This window comes from Diabrotica undecimpunctata, chromosome 2 (assembly GCF_040954645.1).
Source record: "Diabrotica undecimpunctata isolate CICGRU chromosome 2, icDiaUnde3, whole genome shotgun sequence".
NCBI classification, from domain to species: Eukaryota; Metazoa; Arthropoda; class Insecta; order Coleoptera; family Chrysomelidae; genus Diabrotica; species Diabrotica undecimpunctata.
Genome location: NC_092804.1, coordinates 20,072,435 through 20,094,149, shown reverse-complemented (window position 1 = coordinate 20,094,149; position 21,715 = coordinate 20,072,435). Strand labels below are relative to the sequence as shown.

The following is a 21,715-nucleotide window of genomic DNA, read 5'->3' as shown; positions in this document are numbered from 1 at the left end:
TTTTCATGAAAATGTAAGCATCTCATAATAAGTAGATATCAGTCTCGACTCATATAATTTCCAAAACAAAGAGAAAACAACCGATGCTGTTTCCAGTAGTCCTGTAGATTATTAAGTTTTATTGTTCCTGTATGTAGGGTAAGTCCCAAAAAAATTAGTAGTTCTGAAACAGTTATTTCTTTCCAAGCTGAAATTCTCGACTTTTCTTTACCACTACTAGTACAGAGGTCCTCCACGGCATACATATTGGTTTCTCGTACTATCATTTCTAAAAGTTCGTCATCAACCAACATTCTAAACCAATCGTAAGGATGCTCACCCGGTGATTCAACCAATAATTTGTTTTCTTTAACAAAGGGAATTTGAGTCATATTGTCAATTTCACATTCCCACTTTAAAATGTCTTGATTATTTATTTTAGAAACAACTGTAGAATTGTCACTTTCATTTTCGCTCTGTATTTGATCTAGAAATAAAATAATAGATACAAATTAAAATCTTATATATTTATTATTTTGCTAACTTACGTTCATAATCGCTATCATTGTCATCTAACAAACTTTCTTGATCTGACTTATATAAAAACTCCATCATTTCTTCCACTGTTAACTTATTAGGATTTCTCACTTGTACAATCTTTCGTTTTTTTGTACTAAAAGGTCCAGGTTTACTTAAATCTGCCATTTCAATATAATGTTTACGCACCAGAGTATATAACACGTTTTTCTATCGAAAAAAATAAAGTTATAATGTACAAAAACCGTTAAATTCTCAATTCTTACATACCTAAAACGGGACGCCATCTAGAGTGTAAAATAAAAATCATAACTAAAAACGAAAGTTGCCTAATAATAGGCTGAATATTTAGCAATATGCTGATAAAATTCTATAAACTTATATGCTATGCTACTTTCAGAAAATATGATTATAATTTAAGTGTACCGACGCCGCACATGTGCGTCGTCCGCATATGGCTCAACTTCGCTACGCCGCACATGTGCGTCGTCCGCAGCGAAAGGGTTAATTATTATTGAACGTTACTAAAAATAATTACAGTTTACCAAAAACTAGAAGTAGGCTACTTTTTTGCTATTGATAATAAATAATTTATTTTCTAAGCACATATCTTTCAAATTATATCCATTAGACCCGAGTATTATACTTTTTTGAAATCAGCTCATTTTTATCAATCTAAAAATGTCCTAAAATACACGGTGTTACATATAAAAAAAAGAGCCGATGACGTCATCAATGTAATGTGTATCACCTTGTATAATGAAATTTTATTGTAAAATGTAGAACATTAAATTTAAAAAATCGACGTGTTTTAGATTTTTTTTAAAAGGCTTTTCATTTAGGAAATATCGAATTGATTCCATATTTTACGGACACACTGTATACGATAATCAATAAAGTTACTTTATAGCGTAATATTTAAGTTTTTCAGACAAGTCTGTTATCTATGATTATTGCATTATGATATGAAATTATTGCACATAATTCGAGAAATATTTTAATAAAAATATTTCTCTATTAATGTGGAATAATTTTTCACCGAGATTTGTTTATTTTATTTTGCCCTATTTGATGCTTAAAAAAACTTATCTTTAAGTAGAAACTACCAAACGAAATATTACATGTAAAGCAGTTTTACTGAAAATACTCGAATTCGATTTTTCCTCCAATTTACCATTTTAACGAAGCAGAGACCACTTCATTTCAAAGTTATTAAAAAAACAACACTTTCAAAGCCATACTTGTTATGAAAGTAATTTTTACCCCTTGACGAACCAAAATAAAAGTGTGCAACAGCAAAGAACACAGAAGCGTTTATAATAAAGTATTGTACGTGGTCTGAGATGGTGGCTAGCCACTGCAGCGCTACACTTTAGTTGTCCAAAAAAGATAAAAAACAGTTTTCTGTGTAATTATCGTGCGGACTATTTTTCGTTGGAGCATTCTCAAGCCTTCTTTGATATTCTATAGTGTCGGAACGGCGCGTCTAGCAGGACGTTAATTAAACTAGGACCGCAAAGTTCCGTGAATATTAAACTAGAAATTTATTGGCAAAAAATTCATTGCGGACTGCCTAATTACTCGAGCAATATTCATTAACGATGCTTTTCTCTTTTTCCGCAATTAATTTTAGAATTTATGAGATACCAGTTTATAGGTAATTCAATTTTAGTATTAACAGTTTTGCAATATCTAGGCCTTACATAGTATTTTATTACTAATAACTAATCTTACGTGAAAGTAACTCATTAGCCAATTCCTACTTTTAAGTTAAGTAGAATATTTATATGTTTGTATTTTTGGTCATACTTGTGGGGTATACATATCCTTGGGGGATAAACGGGTAGAATGCGAAAAGTTGATTCCAGTTTACTTCAATTAGCCTCTTCTATTCAAATCCGACTCTCACCTTCACGCTGGTGTCCCCTGTAAATCGAGCAACCCAACTTGAGATCCGGTATCCAACCCGGCTGGAAAGTTGGGTCAGGAACCCCCTCCGAAAAGGGGGTTTGGTGTTTACCCAACCCTGTGAAAAACCTTTTGTTACGAGAGCTACAAAGAAAGAAACCGGACTGTCTAACCTACGACAAACTCACAAACGAAATAAGAATAATGATTTAAAAATTTGCACGTGGAACTTTTATCAACCTGGAGCCACGGCTATGCTCATACAAGAAATGAATAAAACCAAAGCAGATATCATTGCTTTACAGGAAATGAGGGGGACTAACTCAGGCAACCTGGAAAAAAATGACTGCAATATTTACTATAGTGGATATCCTACCCGACACGAATATGGTACCGGATTTATTGTAAGCAGCAAGGTCAAACACACTGTAATCGATTTCAAAGTACGATGAATGCCCAAAAAATGACATCAAAATAATAGCAGAAGACTTGAATGCCAAAGTCGGAAGAGAGAATATCGACCATCGACGCAGGTTGTACACGGAGAAAAAAAGAAGAGTATAGACGTCTTAGAAGAGAGAAGGAGATCTGAAACGTGTACCTTATCTCAAAATGATGAAAGACTTCTTGGTATTTTTGAGAGAAAAATTCTTAGAAAGATTTTTGGGGCCGTAAATGAAAATGAGCTATGACGTTGAAGATACAAATTTGAACTATATCAGTTATACACCGATCCAGATATTGTGAAATTCGTTAAAGTGCAGAGACTTAGATGGGCTGGACACATTGCTAGGATGTCAGATCACGAATACACGAAGATATTAAGATTTTTAAAACCAGAGGGCACAAGAAGCAGAGGACGACCACGAAGGAGATGGATTGATGATGTGGAAGAAGACCTACAGATTCTCAGGATCAGATATAGGGAAGTTGCCAGGAATTAACAGGAGTGGCGACGTATTTGTGAGCAGACCAAGACCCACAACGGATTGTCGAGTCACTTATGATGATGATCCTTGGTCATATCAATATGAATCACTTTCGGATACACGTCTTGTTTGAACATTTTCCATCAGGTATTCTTTGATCTCATCTTCCTTCGATGTTTCCTTCAACGATCAACTACAGAAAACTATACTTATCATTTTTAAAGGTACTTTCTCAAAACTTTATTTAGTTAAAACAACAGCGAAGAGGGACAACATCCTTACCGCAACTCTTTGGTTAGTAGGAATTCTTCTGTTAGAGTATTTCCTAATTTTATTATATTCTTAGGAGCGTTTATTTTCTTTTGTAAACATATTCTTGGAAAATATAAGTACACTCAGTTATACCTTATAATAAATACAACACCCACTAACTAAGATATACAAGACACAATGTATTAAAAGGTAAAAAATATTCATTGGTCAATTAATATTCGACAGAATAAGATTGACATTGATGACAGCCCTGTATGCCCGGTATAATACACTCGTTTTAGTTTGTAATTAATACAAAATAAAAAGAAGAATAAATCATTAGTTGATATTATACAACTTGTCAAATATTTGAAGAACTTTAACTGTAAATTTTGTTAAATATTTTTTATAATAATCAATATGTCGAAGTTATATCGAGCCTCCCAGTACGATATGGCATATATGCCTACAGTATTACGAAACTGGGAAATTCCTAGGTACCACTGTGAAATTCCAACAACACGATTGGGAAAAACGCAGATTATTGCTAATAAAAGGGGCCATATATTGCCGGGAGTTCCTAGACCTCCACCAACTCCCTGGGGATGTTATTTAGGTATGTTATTTTTTTGTTTCGTTTTAACTAAACTTAAGAAAATAGTTTGTCGGCACGATACAAAAATGATTGTACTACATGAAACATATGTCTTCGTTTGTATAATAATGAATAGTGCAAACGCCATTGTTTAATAGTATGTCAACGTATGGTTCAATAACAGAATCAACAGCAAAACAAGCGTTCGTGTGAAGTCGATTACCCTTACAATACAGCTCTTACATGTGCGCGATATGCGTGACCTGCTGAAAGCAGCGGAGTAGGCACGTGACAGAAGGTTTTAGCCAGCATATTGTCAAGCACCATAATAGTTGAATAGTCTACTAATTAATTTAATTACCCCAATTATAAAATACATCCAGGAAAATAACTTAAAGAACCTTTTTGGGTAGGTACACTCATGACCTCAGACGAGAGTAAAATATGAAATAAAGAATATACTGAAAAATGTTTATTAAAATTGTGTAAGTTCTTTTGCAAGTTTTATCAGAATATTATTGGCAAATATTGTATAAATCTTACGCATTATTTTTATATATTTATTTAGCTCAACAAAACTTGGAGACATGAGTCTCAAGTTGTTTGTATACAATCAGAACTTATTACACTTAAATGTTTCCCTACTTAAATACCAAGTATTTCTTGACAACCTCTTTTGACTATTTATTATGCTGTGCACCACTCTTCGATTCTTCTACGACTGTTTTTTAAAATCTTCTACATTATTATTTTATCTTTGCGGTTTGCCTTTTTTCTGTCTCGGTTTTCCATGTAAAGCTAACTTTGACATGCTTTTCCCTCATTTATAATATCTCATTTCCTCCTATGTTGCTAGTGTAACCACTCCTACCTACAGCGCGGTAGACGAAATTTGGTTCAGTCACCACTTCCATGCGAAAGACAGTGTACTAAGCAACTTAAAAATATCAATTTGAAAATTTGATCATTCGTTTTTTTTTGACTTGACAGTGTTAACTTCAACTCATTTATGCAAATTTTCCCGTTTTCCTGTCGCTTACTCAAATTGATCAAAAACTGTTCTTTCTCAAGACAAATATGATCAAATATGAGACAAATGTTTAATTCAGTAATTCAAAGGGTAAGTCTAACAATTACTATTTATCATTTAAGATTTGACAAATCTATAATAGGATAGGTAGGCACTTTATAATAAATTTAAAAAGACTCACAACAACAGAAGGTCGTAATCTTTTAAAAGCAATGACCGACAACAACTATGATTGTCACACCAACTGAATCACTACGTACTTGCAGAGTTGCTCCAGAAAATTTCTAGATCTGCTGGACTAATACATAAGCAAAGGAGTGTCCAGGAACAACCGTCTATTAGAATCCAGCTATTATCTCTCATTGGATCATACACCGGTTATTATGAGCCTGAGTACCACAGTTGTAAACAACCCCCCATACCAAGACTCACGTCAATAACACCATCTGGGCAGCTTTTCAATCATACCTAGAAGACATCACTAATCTTAATCTGCGGATCAAATCTACACATGACATAGATACAATAGCTCAATACTTCATTACACTTATGCAAAAAGCAGCATGGCAATCTACACCACGAACTGAACCCAAATAAATATTCCCCTGCACATTCACCAACTCGTTACTGAAAAACGTCGTGCGAGGAGAACTTGGCAAAGATCTAGAAACAACATAGATCTACATATATTCAACAGACTACGCAGGTAACTTGGAGTAGTCATCGAAGCCGTAAACAACTAAACCTTTGAACATTACATTACAAACCTTACAGCGAATAACCAGACGTTATGGAAGGCGACTGCGAAGCCTAAGAAACCATACACAACTATCCCTTCCATCCGTAAACCAAATGGAGGATGGGACTGTTCCAACAAAGAAAAAGCGGACGTCTTTGCTAAACATCTTACGAACGTATTTCAAATAGAGCAAGCATACCCTGATGAAGAAGTGAAAGAACTAATTAGCGCAGCATGTCAAATATCCCTGTCGACTAAAAGTTTTACTCCTATAGAGGTCAAGACAGAAATAAACGAACTCAACTCACGAAAGGCCCTAGATTATGATTTAATCTCGACACAAGTACTACAACAACTTCCTCGCAAAACCATTACTTTGCTTACAGTTACATTTAACCGAATGCTAAGCTTATACTTTCCAAACATATTGAAATTTTCTGAAATAATTATGATCCTGAAGCCAGGAAAAGAGCCAATGAAAAAACACCTTATTGACCCATCAGTCTACTCCCTACCGTAAGCAAAGTTTTTAAAAGAGTGTTGCTACAAAGGATATACGCAGATCATAAATTCCTAACCTTACCACCAAAACATCAGTTTGGTTTTCAGGAAAATCACTCCACTACCCAACAAGTCCATCGAATGATAATTGAAATATCAAAAAGTCTTGAAGAAAAGAAACACTGCAATGCTATATTTTTAGACATCTCACAAGTATTTGACAAAGTCTGGCACAGAGGTCTGCTTTACAAAGTAAAAATAGCACTATCCAGTAACTATTTCCTTCTACTCAAATCCTACATATCAAATATATATTTCTCTGTAAAATTCAATGACCATCAATCCAACCTCCGGCCTATCAAATCCGCAGTCACGCAGGGCAGTGTTCTAGGGTCGCTGCTTTTCTCACTCTATCTACATAGCCGATATACAAAGACTAATAATACTACAACCGCTTCCTTTGCTGACGACGTAGCAATACTAACTATAAATAAAGATTCCACAAGCCTAACAAAACCTGCAGCAATATCTAAACAAAAGTAAACAAAGTAAATCAGATATTAAACAACGACCAAATGTATACTGCTTTTTACACAGATGTATCAAAAGCTTCTTATATTAAAAATGCGGCTTTTATTGTTTCACTGCAAGTACAACGCACAATTAAATTGAGTAAAAGCCATCCATTTTTACAGCAGAAGTTTTCGCCATTACAGAAAGCTATAGAATTTATAATAGGGTAATACTACGTAGGTACTCCATAATTTCTTCAGATTCCCGTTCAGTTTTAAATAGTCGACAATCACATTTGTAAATCAACTCCCCATATATCCATCTTTACATAGACAAAATAAAAACGTTGGTCTTTCAAATGCAAGAAACTAAAAACGGCGTTTTTGGGCTAAAATCGCATTCAGGCATCACATACAATAAACCAGTTGACAAAACAGTTAAAGAAAGCCTACAGTTGGGAGAAGATGTTACGCCCTTATTAACATTGGATCTGAGAATAAATATAGCCAAGAATAATTTATCAAAATGGTCTAAACAGTACAGATACTTCTGTTTGACAAAATGCACAAGATACACATTGCTAGAAGCCGACATTCGAAAAAACTACTGGTTTGCAAATTACAACTATCCGAGAAGTTCCATAGCAACTATATCCCGAATGAAGTTTGGACATGCCTGCTATCCGGCCCATTTGTACCCAATTAATTTAATTGACAATAATCTTAGTGATATTTGCAACGAACCGGCAGATTTAGATCATATATTTTTAATTGTAGCAAGTACACACATCAGTCAAACATCCTTGTTTGAGAAAAATCTAACAAGTTTAAATGTTTACAACCCCTACAATGTTATCAATGTTTTGGCACTAAATGATAAACGTGTTTTAGATTTTATTTTATTTTTCATATTTCCGTTTAAAATCAAGTTGTAGAACAACTAGATTAGGCTTGTAACCTTAAATGTCTTTCCTTTTGTTTATATACCTACCTTACTGTGGTCTACCCAGTATTTGCTTTAAAAAAATGTTCACAACGATCCATGGGTGTGAAAAGTATGACCCTTGTCCTAATCCCAAAATGCTTAATATGATTAATCTCCCCAAAACAAATTACGTTGAAGGAAATGTTTGCTATAATCATAAGAAATTGGTCGATCAGGCTGAGACAACCTTACACTAAAAATGAAAAACAAAAAAGCTAGACTTAATACCTACTTCGCTTTTGGCTGCATGGGCTAACCCTAAAGCCAAAACAAAACAAAAAAAATCCAACCCATCCTGCTGCTATCTTCTGTGAGTGTATTCATTAGTATCTGGAGCTGTTCTTCATTTTCATTTATTCTTGCTCGCTCCGGACGTTCTTCTAATAAAGATCGGTTTATACATTTAGCATATACATTAAAAATAATTGGGACAGACCACACTCTTGACGTACTCCTCGTTCATTATTTACCAGTTTAGTGTTAGAGACTGTTTCTTCAAATGCAACCTCTATAATTTCAATAGATATTACAAACGATAGTGATATCACGTCTGTTCAACCACACCTGTTGGTGCATTAATTTTTGATGTTTGATCCGATCAAAAGCTTTTTTATAATCAATAAAGCAATTGTAGAGGTTTCTTTTCACTATTAAATATCTCTCAGCGATTAACGTTAGTCCCAGGATTACTTAGATGTCTTGCTCCTATACCTTTTCTAAAACCATTGTGTGAGCGGCTTAGATTTATCGCATTATTTGTGAATAAGGTTAAAGATAACCTCCATAAAAATTTTTGCTGCGTGACTCATCAAATATATTGTTCTATAGTCTTCACATTTTTTCCCTTATGCTTCTCGGGTAGTGGTATATACGTAGTTGTGAGCCAGTCGTGAGATAGACTACCAGTTTGATACACGCAATTAAAGAAGCGTGTCAGATATTTGGTTGCAGCAATGTTACCGTTCTTTGAACAACTTTGTTTATTTCTGCGATTGTGTTTAAAGTTATGTCTACATATTGCTGGCATTGGTTTATTTGATCTTCAGATGTTTTAATCCAATTGATTCTGTTGTCTATTTTGGATTTTTGGATCTATTTTGTGTTTTCTTGAAATTTGTGTTATCTGGTAATAAAAAAAAATCTTCTAATAATTTAATTTTGTCTGACTCATTTATATTGACAATTCAGATATAATATATTATACATTTTAAATATTGGTTGTTAGAAGGTGCGTTTCTGGGACGATTTTATTGGGAGATAATTTATTCTGTAACTTAAAAATTCGTCAAAGAAAAAAAGAAAAACACACCTAATCACGACAGTACAATTCTCTCCTTAGTAATTACATTGTAAATCACGAGATAAAAGCCAGGAAAAAATAACTATTTAAACTAATTAAAAATAAAAAATATATATACCGATTAGTGGCCAACTACAGAAGATAATATTAAACAGATAATTAGCCATGATTTTTAAAGTATTGTAGAAAATGTTATTGGTACTGTGATTGTAGGTATAGTAGAAAATAAAATATTGAATCATGCTGGTATTTAATAAAATATTGTTTTGATTGAAAAACCTTTTAGCTATACGAAATATATTTTCCTTTCAAAAAGCCATCGTTTCTAAAAAAAGTTTAAGATACCTTTCTGCGAAAGCCTGTTTTTATACCTGTATCAAAATTTGATAATGGATGTCATCTATCACGTACGAGACATCGTTCTTCATACCGAGTCAAAATGTAGATACGCGGATCCCACTTTTGTGAAAATATATGGGAAATAGAAAATGATATATATTGTCGTTTTCTCTTTTCGAAATTTATTTAAAACAGACGTGTGGAAGTTGAGGAAAGAAAAAGATAATGTATGTCATTCCTTATTCATGACAAATGGTTCTGTTCCATGTTAAAAAGTTTAGCTTGTAAATTATGAGGATTCGGACGTGGAATTTGAATTTTTAAACGGAAGTCTCGATGAATTATTAGTTCGAGACGGCAAAGAGGTATATTTTCTGCAAAATCCATACGAAGTACTCAGAGAAATTGAATAAAATTACTCTTGGGCAATTGCCGAAAATAAATCTAACTAAATTTGAGATCAAATCATTGATAACAAAAGAGAATAGGTAAAACATGAGTTTTAAAAAATTAAGGGAATTTAAACAATATTTTTGAAAAATTTGATTGAGAATGAATGAAAAGTTTATGATCAATAATTAAAGATTACTTGTAAAAATTTTTTTGCTATCGGCTGCCAGAATATAGGAAATACCGTATGGAACACATGGATGACCACCATGGCGACGAAATGGGTCAATGAATTTTGCAAGATGGAACGTACACCGCTGGCGAGATAAAACTGAAAACTACTTAAAAACTAGAACAACCAAAAATATCGATATTTGTCGTTAGAGAAACAAAGAAAAAGGCAGGGGAATCACACTAGATCGAAAATTTGTTCACTTTTTAGTGGAGTCACAAAAGACAAGACAGCAACCAAGGAAGTATCTATACTTGAACAAAATACTACTATACAGGGTGTTTCAAAAAGGTATGTCACAAATTAAATCACGCATTCCGCGGACAAAAATAAATTGATTGAATCCAACTTACCTTAGTACAAAAGTGTACACAATAAAAATTACAGCCTTTGAAGTTACAAAATAAAAATTGTTTTTTTGCAATATCTCCTAAACTACTTGACATTTTGTAATTAAAATGGACACGTTACTTTCTTGTTCTGAAAGCATTTTTCATAAAAAAGAAACAACAAAATCCAAGAGCACAGAAAAATTTTAAGGAGGGTGTGCAGCCCCAAATCCCTCCAAACTTTTGAGTACGTTCAAATCAAATGCATTTTGTGGCATCATTAGTTTAACACATTATTTTTAAAATTTTTTTGCCTCATCACTTTTTTCAAAAAATAGTTTTTATTGAGTTACGGCTCTTTTCATTAACCTTTAAAAAATTACGTGCAACTAAATAAATAGCTTAAATGAATTAACAAGTACAAAAAATGTTTATAACCTCTATAAATATGATATTACAATAAATGTTCAAAATGACCCCCATTTTCTTAAATATACATTCGGTATCGTTTTAATAAGGAAAACCGAATGCGCTGAAAAATCATATTTTTCTGACGAAATTGATTTGCAGCTTCAATTATTCTAACCCTCAATTGTTGTTCGTCCTCTATTGTTACAGAATACACTTATAAACCCCCAAAAGCAAAAGTCCATGGGGTTAAGACCTGGACTTCTGGGTGACCAAGAAATAGGTGCGTCACGAACCCTTCCAATACACCGACCAGGATACTGCCTGCAAAGGTATTCCCGGATTTCATTACTGTAATGCGGTGGAGCGCCATCTTGTAGAAACTACATATTTTGCCTTACTGCAATATTCACTTCTTCCAAATACTCTTGTAAATCGTTTGCCAAGAACTGCAAATAATTATCACCATTTAAATTGTTGAGAAGAAATACTGGGCCTATTAGAATGTTATCTATCCACAATTCCTGCCCAAACATTAACTTTGAAAGTCCTTTGGTGATAAGTCGTTTTTTTGGCGTGAGGATTTTCGTCGGCCCAAATGTGCTCGTTATGATGGTTTGTTATTCCATTTCTACTGAAGGTAGCCTCGTCGGTAAACAAAATATTTCTAATAAAATTAACATTTCGAGTGTTTTCCACTAACAACCAATCGCAAAATCCAATCCGTTTAGGATAATCTTCAACCAATAACTCTTGAACCGTTGTTAAGTGATAGGTTTTAAGCAGCTGATCCTTCAAACGCCTCAAACCCTTACGTGAGAAACATTTAGTTGAGCAGCTATTACCCTTGTACTTGTTCCAGGAACTTCTTCAATGATTTCTAGGACGTTTTCATCAGTTGCATCCATTATTGGACGACCCTATTGCCAGCAACTTGCGGTTGGAATGTACCCGTTTCCCGTAAACGACGATCAATGGTCAGAAATAATTGTCTATCGGGTGTATTTCGATTGGGGTATTTTACTGCATAACGCCTTGCGGCTGCTGCACTATTTCCTTGACATTCACCTACAATATTCCCGATAGTTTATTGAAATCATAATTTAATCTGATCCAACTTACCCACAGTTAAATGCATATCTGCCATTTCCTGAAATGTGGAGGCCATTGTAATATCAAAATTTTTAATATTAATCTTATTCACACGATAAAAGATAGCTTCAAATTATTGACTATTATTGATGGAATTGTTTGTAATTATTGTATCCGTAGAAACTAATTGTAATTTTATGGCCAACTAGGAAAAAAAAGTAGTTTAGGAGGTAATGCAAAAAAACAATTTTTATTTTGTAACTTCAAAGGGCTGTAACTTTTTTGGTGTACACTTTTGTACTAAGGTAAGTTGGATTCAATCAATTTATTTTTGTCCCCGGAATGCGTGATTTAATTTATGACATACCTTTTTGAAACACCCTGTATATTGAACAAAAATTAAAAAATAAAATTTTCTCTTTTCAAAACTTACTTAAAACAGACGTGTGGAAGTTGAGGCGACCCGCTTTGCGTTGTTATACTGAGTAAGATAATGTTCTTAGTACTGCTTCACCCGCGCGTTTTTGAAATATAGTTAAAGAGTGGCCGAGCTAAGTGATCTATGTGCCAAAATATAAATTTTGTTTTTTTTTTCAATCAATATGATCTATGTTCCTATGCCAATGTCCCCTTATGAGGTCTACGTGCCAACTTCACTCCAGTATTTGAAAACTCTTTGTTACACAAAAATGTAAACTGCAAAAACCTGGAAAACACGTTCCAAAAAATAAGGTAAGTACGAGATTTTTAACAGATATTTCGCTTGAACTTTTAGGCCGCACGTTAGTCTAATTTATGAATAGCTATCAGTGCTATCCGATATTACAGCCTAAAACTTTTTTTATTGTTACTTTATCTTTTTTGATAGGATAGTATCATGAAATTTTTTTATTTGAGATCACATGCAAATGTAAATTCGGCTGTATGGACGTGGTTGATACGAAAATAAAGATTTTTGACTTGTATCATGGCCTTTAACTCAACGCCATGGTAGTTATGATGATTCATCAGAAATTAAACGACAGTGTATCGCAGCTTTTGCTGTTCCAGATGGGTAGGGTAACGTGAAAAGAGTTTATAAAAAAACGTTTTTGGAAATTTTTGCTATTTTGCTAAAGTCCGCAAAATATTACTACGCTTGTTAGGCGTAAAAAGGAGGGGCATACAACGCATACAAGGATAAACGAGAAGGTGTTAAAAAATTTAAGTACACTCTTCGTGATAGACAGATGGTAAAAGATCACATTAATAGCTTCCCGAGGGACGAGAGCGACTACAGTCGATCAAAAAGTGAAAAAAATTATCTCAGTCCGGACCTCAATGTTAATTAGCTATTCAATGCTTTTAAAATTAACCATCCTGACTGCACCACAACACACAAATTCTATAGAAGAGTTTTTATGAAGGATTTTCCGAGTCTGTTTTTAGCAGACCTAGAGTTGATACCTGCAAGACTTGTGATTTATTTTTTTTTTAAAGCAAGGACAAAAGCCTTAGTGTATCTAGAAAAGCTAAAACTGACTTGGAATTACATCATAGAAAAACAGGTTAAGCTTTTAAGGTTTTTCAAGTAAACATTACGAGCAGTACTCTTCCAGGTAGCGACAACTGTAATATTACTATGGATCTACAAAAAGTATTTTCACTTCCCAAATTGACACATAGTAGTATGTATTACAGCCGCCAATTGTCATGCTACAATTTTGGAATACACGTGCAAGATACGTCAGATGGGATAATGTGCATCTGACATGAAGGGCAATCAGGTCGTGGTGGGAACCAAATGGCACCATGTCTTCTACAAGTCTTTAATACAGGACAGCTGAAAAATTTATAAGCGAAAACTATGTATATGGAACGACAGCTGTGCAGGGCAATTGAAAAACAAAATGTTTATTTTCTTATACATTTTCTTAGTAGCCAATGAACATTTTGATACCATCGACCATAAACTTTTTGTTTACGTTCATAGCTTTTCATCTTCAGATAGAGATTTTGCTTTTATCGAGAAACGAGCAGAACGTTCCAAGCTATATAAAAACATTAATTGCTGCTGCTAGACCTTCCAGACCTTAAGGCCAGTTTTCATGCAACATCTTATTAAAGGTTTGGTGGATAGGACAAATCCTATACATTAAAATTGGCATGTAAACAGCAAAACGTACATCTTGTCGAATCGAAATGAAATCCACGGTCAGATCGCGGAAATGATGGGAGAAGCATAGTTTTGCGAGAACTGACATGATAAAACGTTACGTGAAAATACATGTTCAGACAAGTCGTTCGATCTTGACTCAGTTGACGACTAGCTCCACTGAAGTTCGCTTCATTTTTCCCAAAAAAAGCCTAATAATGTCAGATTTGCCGCAATGCGTCCACGATTTTCTCGGGGAATTTATTGAATTGTATAAAAGTTTTTAAGTAGTTCTGTTTTAAAACCAAGTAGATTGCATTACAGGTTTCAGGAATTATTTGGCTTAACGCTGGTTTGGATATTATGGTTGTGAACTCCAAGTCCTTGAGGCTGCGTCCTGTTGCAAGATATCTGAGAGTTGCTGTGTGTCTTTCATGGGGTGTAATGGCTTTTCTCCTGCAGGTTTCTTGTTTCAATATGTATGATGTTACCAAATCTAGCAATTGATAATGGGCTGAGGTGTCCATTCGCAAATAATTGCGCCAGTCATCTGGTTCGCCTCTCAGTTCTTTTAGTAACGAAACGTGGGAATACTGGCTTCTTCTTAGAAGCTCACCCTCCTGACCATCTTGTCTTTTCCCTCTTCATTACCTTTTTCCTTAGTCGTAGTATCGTTATGGTTGAAAAAATAAAAGAAAGCAGCCGTGTTTCCTCCATAATAAAAAAATCACTAAACAAACTTCACACAACTCAAGAATCTGAATTAGAAATGAGAATGAAAACGGAAGGGAAAATGTAGTGTGTATAAACTGGACAAAACGTACATTTTGTCGTACGTTTTATATGACCCACAAAAGGTACAAGAAAACGTAGCGTGAAAACCGGCCTTTACAGACTGTAAGATATGGGAGAATGTACTTTTTTTGATTTTGATAAAATATCATCACCATGTATAGAGACATCTAAACTTGGCATTACTCAAGCATCGTGGTTACGTGTGACGAAAGAAGAACCTGGAACAGTATTGTACAAGAAAAATTTCGGTGACTTAATGGAATGGGATGGCCGTGTATTGAAAAAAGTTGTGACTGTCCAAAAGTTAAAGTCGACAGGGTTCTTAGCGTTTTGTGGTGTTCGGCAAATAAACGAAAGTAAAAAAAGACCTTCACGTCATGCTAGAATTTATTAACCAGAAAAATAGAGCATTTCTCACGTCTATTTTAGATTTTTAATCATGTATGTCATATATTATTTCGGTGGACTTTGATCATATCCATCTTTTCTTTATTTATTGTGAATTATGTCTGTGTATTAAACACCAAAAATTTGATATACGTTATTCCCGTACTTGTTAATAAAGCAGAATTGCCATAAATAATTAAATATTTGTATTATTTTTTTGGTTCTTAAGTTTTCTTTGATTTCTGGTAAGTTTTAATTTTGGCACTTAGAATTGAATATAATTGAAATAATAAATGATATATTAATATACTAATACAAAGGAAACAAATTAAATAACTAAATTATACAAAAATAGTTATAATAATTTTTATACAGGGTGGTCCTTAAGTAATTGTACAAACAGAAACTGTAGATTCTGCACTTTAAAATATTACGATTTAAGCCAACTCGCTTTAATAAAATGTTGATATTAAGAAAGATACAGGGTGTTAAAGTGGAAATTTCAAATTTTATTTTTCGCTATAATTTTTACGTTTGTAAATATTTTTGGACAAAAATTTACAGTTGGATGCTTTTGAGTAGATGACATTATTTTAATGTAATTATTAGAGGGCGCCACATATGCCACATGTGTGGCATAAATTTGCGCTTAACATTTTTGCTCTTTAAGTTAGCTCTATTTTTGTTAAAAAATATTAAAGATACATTATTTTTACACAGAAAAGGTATACTTGTTAGTAACCTGAAAATTCAACCGTTTTTCAGATAAATGCATTTTATAAGTCAGCTGCACAATATTTCTTAGTTTGATATTTTTGCGGTAAAGCACTGAATACCTGTAGATAAGCATAATTCATAGTTTATTCTTATTAAAACAACTCAAAGATGATAATGTAACATCACAAAATGCTTTAGTATGGGTGCTAAATGTCTTATTGGAGAAAAGATATTTTATCTTAATCTTTAGGTGCCGTGTCCGTATTCAGACGTTGGCCGTCACCATGTTTACAATTTCCCTTTGCTATTGCTTCTTAAGTTTCTATAATGGTATTTTATTACTTTTTCTCTATTGTAAAATACTAAAAACCCAAAATATGTGGTTTTTGCAAGATGGCACACCACCACATTCTAGAGAGAAGGCAGTTAGAACATACTTAAATACAACTTTTCTGAACGTTGGATTGGTCGTGGTAGTCATATTTCTTGGCAATGTGGTGAGATATTGATATCATTATTTAATTCATAAAAAATCCGAAAAGAATACTTATTGTTCATTACGTAAATTGTTTACCCATTTTTATTAGGACAAATAGAAACTAGAGCAGAGGTATTGAATAACACATATGTGTCCTGTTTCATAATACTTTTGCTACAAATCTAACCTGAAAGACTCAGCATTTTTACAAAAACATCATCGTTGTCCTAATAACCGATATTGTTATAAATATAGTAAACACACGGGCAATTTAGTTTAGCATAATATTAGTTTGTTAGTAAATCATAATAGTCCATTTGTTCGAGATGTAATTATAGTTACTCGTAAGCTGTAACGTAATCACACAAATAAGTAATGTCATCGATAGGTTATTGCGTGTGTATATAAGTAACCCATGAACGAAATACATCACAGTTTAATACATTATTTAACTTCTGCGACAAATAAGATGTAGTTCCATAATATACCATAAGATTTGGATATGTATCCAAAATAATATATTCATCCGTTATACATTATAGCCACCACGTAGCCCCGAATTTAATCCGCTTGATTTTGGTGTATGGGGCGCATTAAAACAACGTGTCTATAAGAATCCCATAAACATTCACAACGAACTATGGGACGAAATATATACTGCAGCAGTTTCTTTAGAACCAATGATGCTATTTAATATGAGACGATCTTTTATGGAATATATTAACAAATGAATTAAAGAAAATGGTGGACATATCGAACACTTACTTTGACAAACAGTTATGTTATTTAGTTTAACTATTTCTTATTTTGATTTGTAAACAAAATGTTTTGATTATGACTTTAATTTAAGATAAAACGTAAAATGTTTGATGTAAAATCCTAGTATTCTGTTATTTTGTCAAATCCTATAATTAATTATCCTGCTGATTTATTTATTTTATTTAATATTTCGTTAACCATTAACTTTAGTTAAAGGTATTTTATACCAAAATTCAGAAGTATTAATGTTTTTGTCTATTTTTTCTTCGTTGCCTGGAGGAATTTACCTTAGATTAGAATTATGCAGCTGATTTTTAAAATGCGATTATCTCGAAAACTATTGAGTTTTGAAGTTATTAACAAGTATACCTTTTTCTTGTTAAAATAATGTATCTTTAATATTCTTTATCCCAAATACAGGTAACTTAAAGAGCAAAAAAGTTAAGTGCAAATTTATACCACATATGTGGCATAAGTGGCGCCCTCTATCAGTTACATCAAAGTGTGCATTAAATTATAATTTCTCATATTTAAAAGTACCCAGCTGTAAATTTTTATACATAAATGTTTACAAACATGAAAGTTATAGTAAAAAATAAAATTTTAATTTTGCACTTTAACACCCTGTATCTTTCTTAATATCAACATTTTATTAAAGCAATTTGGCTTAAATCGTAATATTTTAAAGTGTAGAATCTACGGTTTCTTTTTGTACAATTACTTAAGGACCACCCTGTATATACATTATATATACATTTGCATAAAAAACAATATTTATTAAAATAACAAACAAATACCAGTTCATATTATACGAGTTCTATAAACTTACTGTCGCACAATAACAATAATATTAGTTTCATATATTAAATCTGCATAAAATATTAAACTAAATTCTCTGTTATTTGTTTATCAAAAAATTTCAATGCTAGGTTTGTTTTTAGATATAAATGTAGTTGAGTTGGTAATAAATTCATAACATTTTTTCTAATAATCTGTCAAAGATTAAAGCACTATTAATAATTTCTTTAACTTTAACTTTTTTAAGTTTGCAAAAATGGTTCGAACTCTTTTGGCATACCACGAACTCGGTGTTTACTTTTACAATGTACTGACGTACTCACTCAACGTCATTTTTTCAGGTCTTGAATACTTTGGAAAACAAAAAGCGTCTGTGTAGTGAAAATTTTTTAAATATAGGCAACATATAGTGTAGGCAAATACCTTTTACCAACCAACAGACCAAAACAATGCTCATATGCTCCTCTTAGTCCCTCACTCCTTCTGCCCTCTATGGATAATACACATTATTTTCAGGGAGGTGCATCTGCTTTTCACGGGTGGTGCATTTGCATTTACATGTACTCTTCACCAATACCTTCTTCTTTTTATGTAGACATGACTCTGTCTGTTTTTCAATGTGCCTCCAGTAAGTTGTCGTTCCATCGTTTTCGTTGTCTTCCTACTGATCGTCTTCCTATTGGAAAACCGTCTCTTGCCGTCTTAACTACTCTATTTGTTGTCATTCGGCTTATATGATCGTTCCATTCTACTCTTCTATTTTTTACCCAGTTCTTGATATTCTCCACCTTGCATCTATGTCGTATCTCTGTACGTCTAGCTCTGTCCCATAGTGTCTTGCCATCAATTTTTCCAAGTGTTTTCATCTGTGCTGTTTCTAACATCCTTTTTGTCCATTCTTTGTCAGGTCGTGTTTCTACCGCGTATGTTATTATTGGTCTGATGACTGTTTTGTAAATTCTGCATTTCATTTCTTTCCTGATATTTTTTCTTATATTGTTTCATTCGGGCAGCTTGCGGCTATATTTCCTCTATTTACTTGATCTTCCAATTCAGTTTCGATCTTTCCGTAGCCACATAATGTGATGCCTAGATATTTAAACTCCATTACTTGTTCTATTATGTGATCTTTCAGCTCCAATTTACATCTTAGTAAATTTGCTGTTGTAACCATGCATTTTGTCTTTTTGGGGAAATTAACATGTTAAATTTTCTGCCGGTTATATTAAATGGGTGCAGTATACGTTGTAAATCGTCTTCACTTTGAGAGAGTAGTATTGCGTCGTCTGCAAAGCAGATTATTTTAAGTTTTTTTTTCTCCTATTTGGTATTCTTTTTTAGTTCTTACTTTTTTATTATTTCATCCATAATCAGGTTGAAGAATAGAGGACTCAGGGAATCTCCCTGTCTTATCCCATTGCCAGCTTCAAAAGGGTCGATTAGTTCTTCTTCCACTTTTACTTTTATTGTGTTGTTTTGGTAAATATTTTGGATCATTTTGTTTGTTGTATTCTAATGATTTCTCTTGCACTTGCTTCATTATAAATATAGCGTCGGTGCATGATCTTTCCGACCTGAAACCCTGTTAGGAGTTCGTTCGGTATTCTATCCTCTCGTGGTGATTTTCTATTCTTTAATTTCCATAATGCTTCCTTTACCTCTTCCTCCTCAATATTTATTTCTTCATTTGTCGTCACCTCTGGTGTTGGTGGTTCATTATCGTCACCTTTAGCAAATAAGGATCGAAAGTAGTCTGCCCCTGTTTTCTTCTGAATGTGTTTCGTTTTTATTAGTTCGTTCATCTTTTTTTTTGTCCTCTGATCATTCTCCATATTTCTTTTTGTGTTCCCTAGAAGTCGTGTTCCATCTGTTTTGTGAAGAATTGCCAGTGTTCCCTTTTTATTTGTCTAACTAAAGTATTCGTTTCATTTCTGATTCGTTTATAGTGGTTATATGCCTGTTGTGTCTGTTGTGTTCTGTGTTGTAATATTTGTGATCTAATATTTCATTCCCAGCGATCTTCTCTGATATTCTTTTTCTGTATAAAACACTGCCTAGCGTGATTGCGGGATGGATTGAGTAGCTCTGCGGTTACCACAGCCGGTCCCAAGGCCGAAGAAAATGTGGAGGGTCATTGGCAAGAGTAGCAACCTACCAATCGTAAAAATGTATAGCCCCGGAACCGTATTGATACTATCAAGCAATATAAAGTATAAAATTATACGTGTATAACTTTGTACTTTCTTTTTGGACCATGTTTATATGTCCAAGATAGTGCAATTTTCTTTTATTGTCATTTTAGTTTTTTTTTTCTGTAAATTATTAAGACTTTAAAGTTCGTGACATCTATTAGATTTTTAGAATGTTTTTATACAGGGTATATTCCTCCTTATAACTTATATTCATATACGTGGACTTCTTAACTCTTTCGATTTGCTGGTCTCCTATCAAATTATTACGATTGTTTTTATTGTTGATAACGAATCTACAATTCTTTCATCAACTTTGAATTAATGTTTGTGGAAGATTATCCAAAACACAGAATTTTATGATATGATATATTTATGATTTTATGATGAAAAATAGTCCTTAAGTTTGTCAAAAACTAGAATTAATTTTCTTTTAACGTGTGTCTAATACAAATTCTTTGATGGAATAGACAACACTGATAATAATATGTACTTGTAGAAGAAGCATGTAAGCTGCCAACACATTTTACTTTTAGCAGCGCCATCCATAGGCATAACTAACAACTATCCCAATCATACTTATAAAATATATTATCTACTTTAATTTATTTGTACTTATGGTGTACGTAGTTTATTTACACAATTGTTATCCATTCTTATTTCTGCCTAACAGGTACATGGTATCTTCCTAAACGCATTACCAGACAAATAGCTAATAAACTGAATGGTACAGACGACAGGAAACATCTTATAGCAGAATGTAAAAGGCGAATCAATCAGAAACCCAAAATAAAAATTGAGCACGATTACACCAAGCCTAAAATTGAAAAACACGTGGAAGAAGTTCAAGTAAGAGAAGATCAAGTGGAAGAACGTCAAGTAGGAGAAATTCAAGTAGAAAGACGGCTTTGTCCAATTCACGAAATGCGTGTGGAATATATTTAACAACTTTGTTTTTGTTTTATATAGCATGTATTATATATAACAAGAAATTAAAAATGACATCAGTTCTTCCGTACACTAAAAACTCATTAATAAAAATAAATACAATTTGAAATTCGTTTTCTCACTTAATATAACACATTAGGCACCACTGAGAAGCCATAGAGATTGAAAAAAGGCCAAGAAAATATCGTCCGCTTCACCTTACAATCAAAATCCCGTCTTTATAAATCTTTACGCCAACCTCCACCCAAATCACGTGATCATCGACGGTATAAATGATCCGTCCACAGTCTCCAGTAGCAGTAGTGCAGTGACTAGTGAACAGTGTAGTAGCGTCTGGGGGCTCAGGAGACTGAGAAAAATTTACATTAAACTATTTACATAAATTTAATGTATATAACATTCACTAACGTGCTGGATAGCCAACTTTTTTGACGAAGTAAATCTAAAACGGTA

At 33.2% G+C, this 21,715-nt stretch overlaps 2 protein-coding genes across 2 annotated transcripts in view; one reads left to right on the top strand and one right to left on the bottom strand.

Moving 5' to 3' along the window:
• oaf (BRICHOS-like domain-containing protein out at first) overlaps window positions 1-21,715 on the bottom strand; it is a 788,141-nt gene that overhangs the window by 116,816 nt on the left and 649,610 nt on the right. The gene's annotated exons all lie outside the window — the stretch shown is intronic.
• Window positions 3,889-21,362, top strand: LOC140433225 (uncharacterized). Its single transcript, XM_072521264.1, has 2 exons — window positions 3,889-4,221; window positions 20,988-21,362. Exons 1-2 carry the CDS (start codon window positions 4,026-4,028, stop codon window positions 21,257-21,259), a joined length of 468 nt encoding a protein of 155 aa, XP_072377365.1. The 5' UTR covers window positions 3,889-4,025; the 3' UTR covers window positions 21,260-21,362.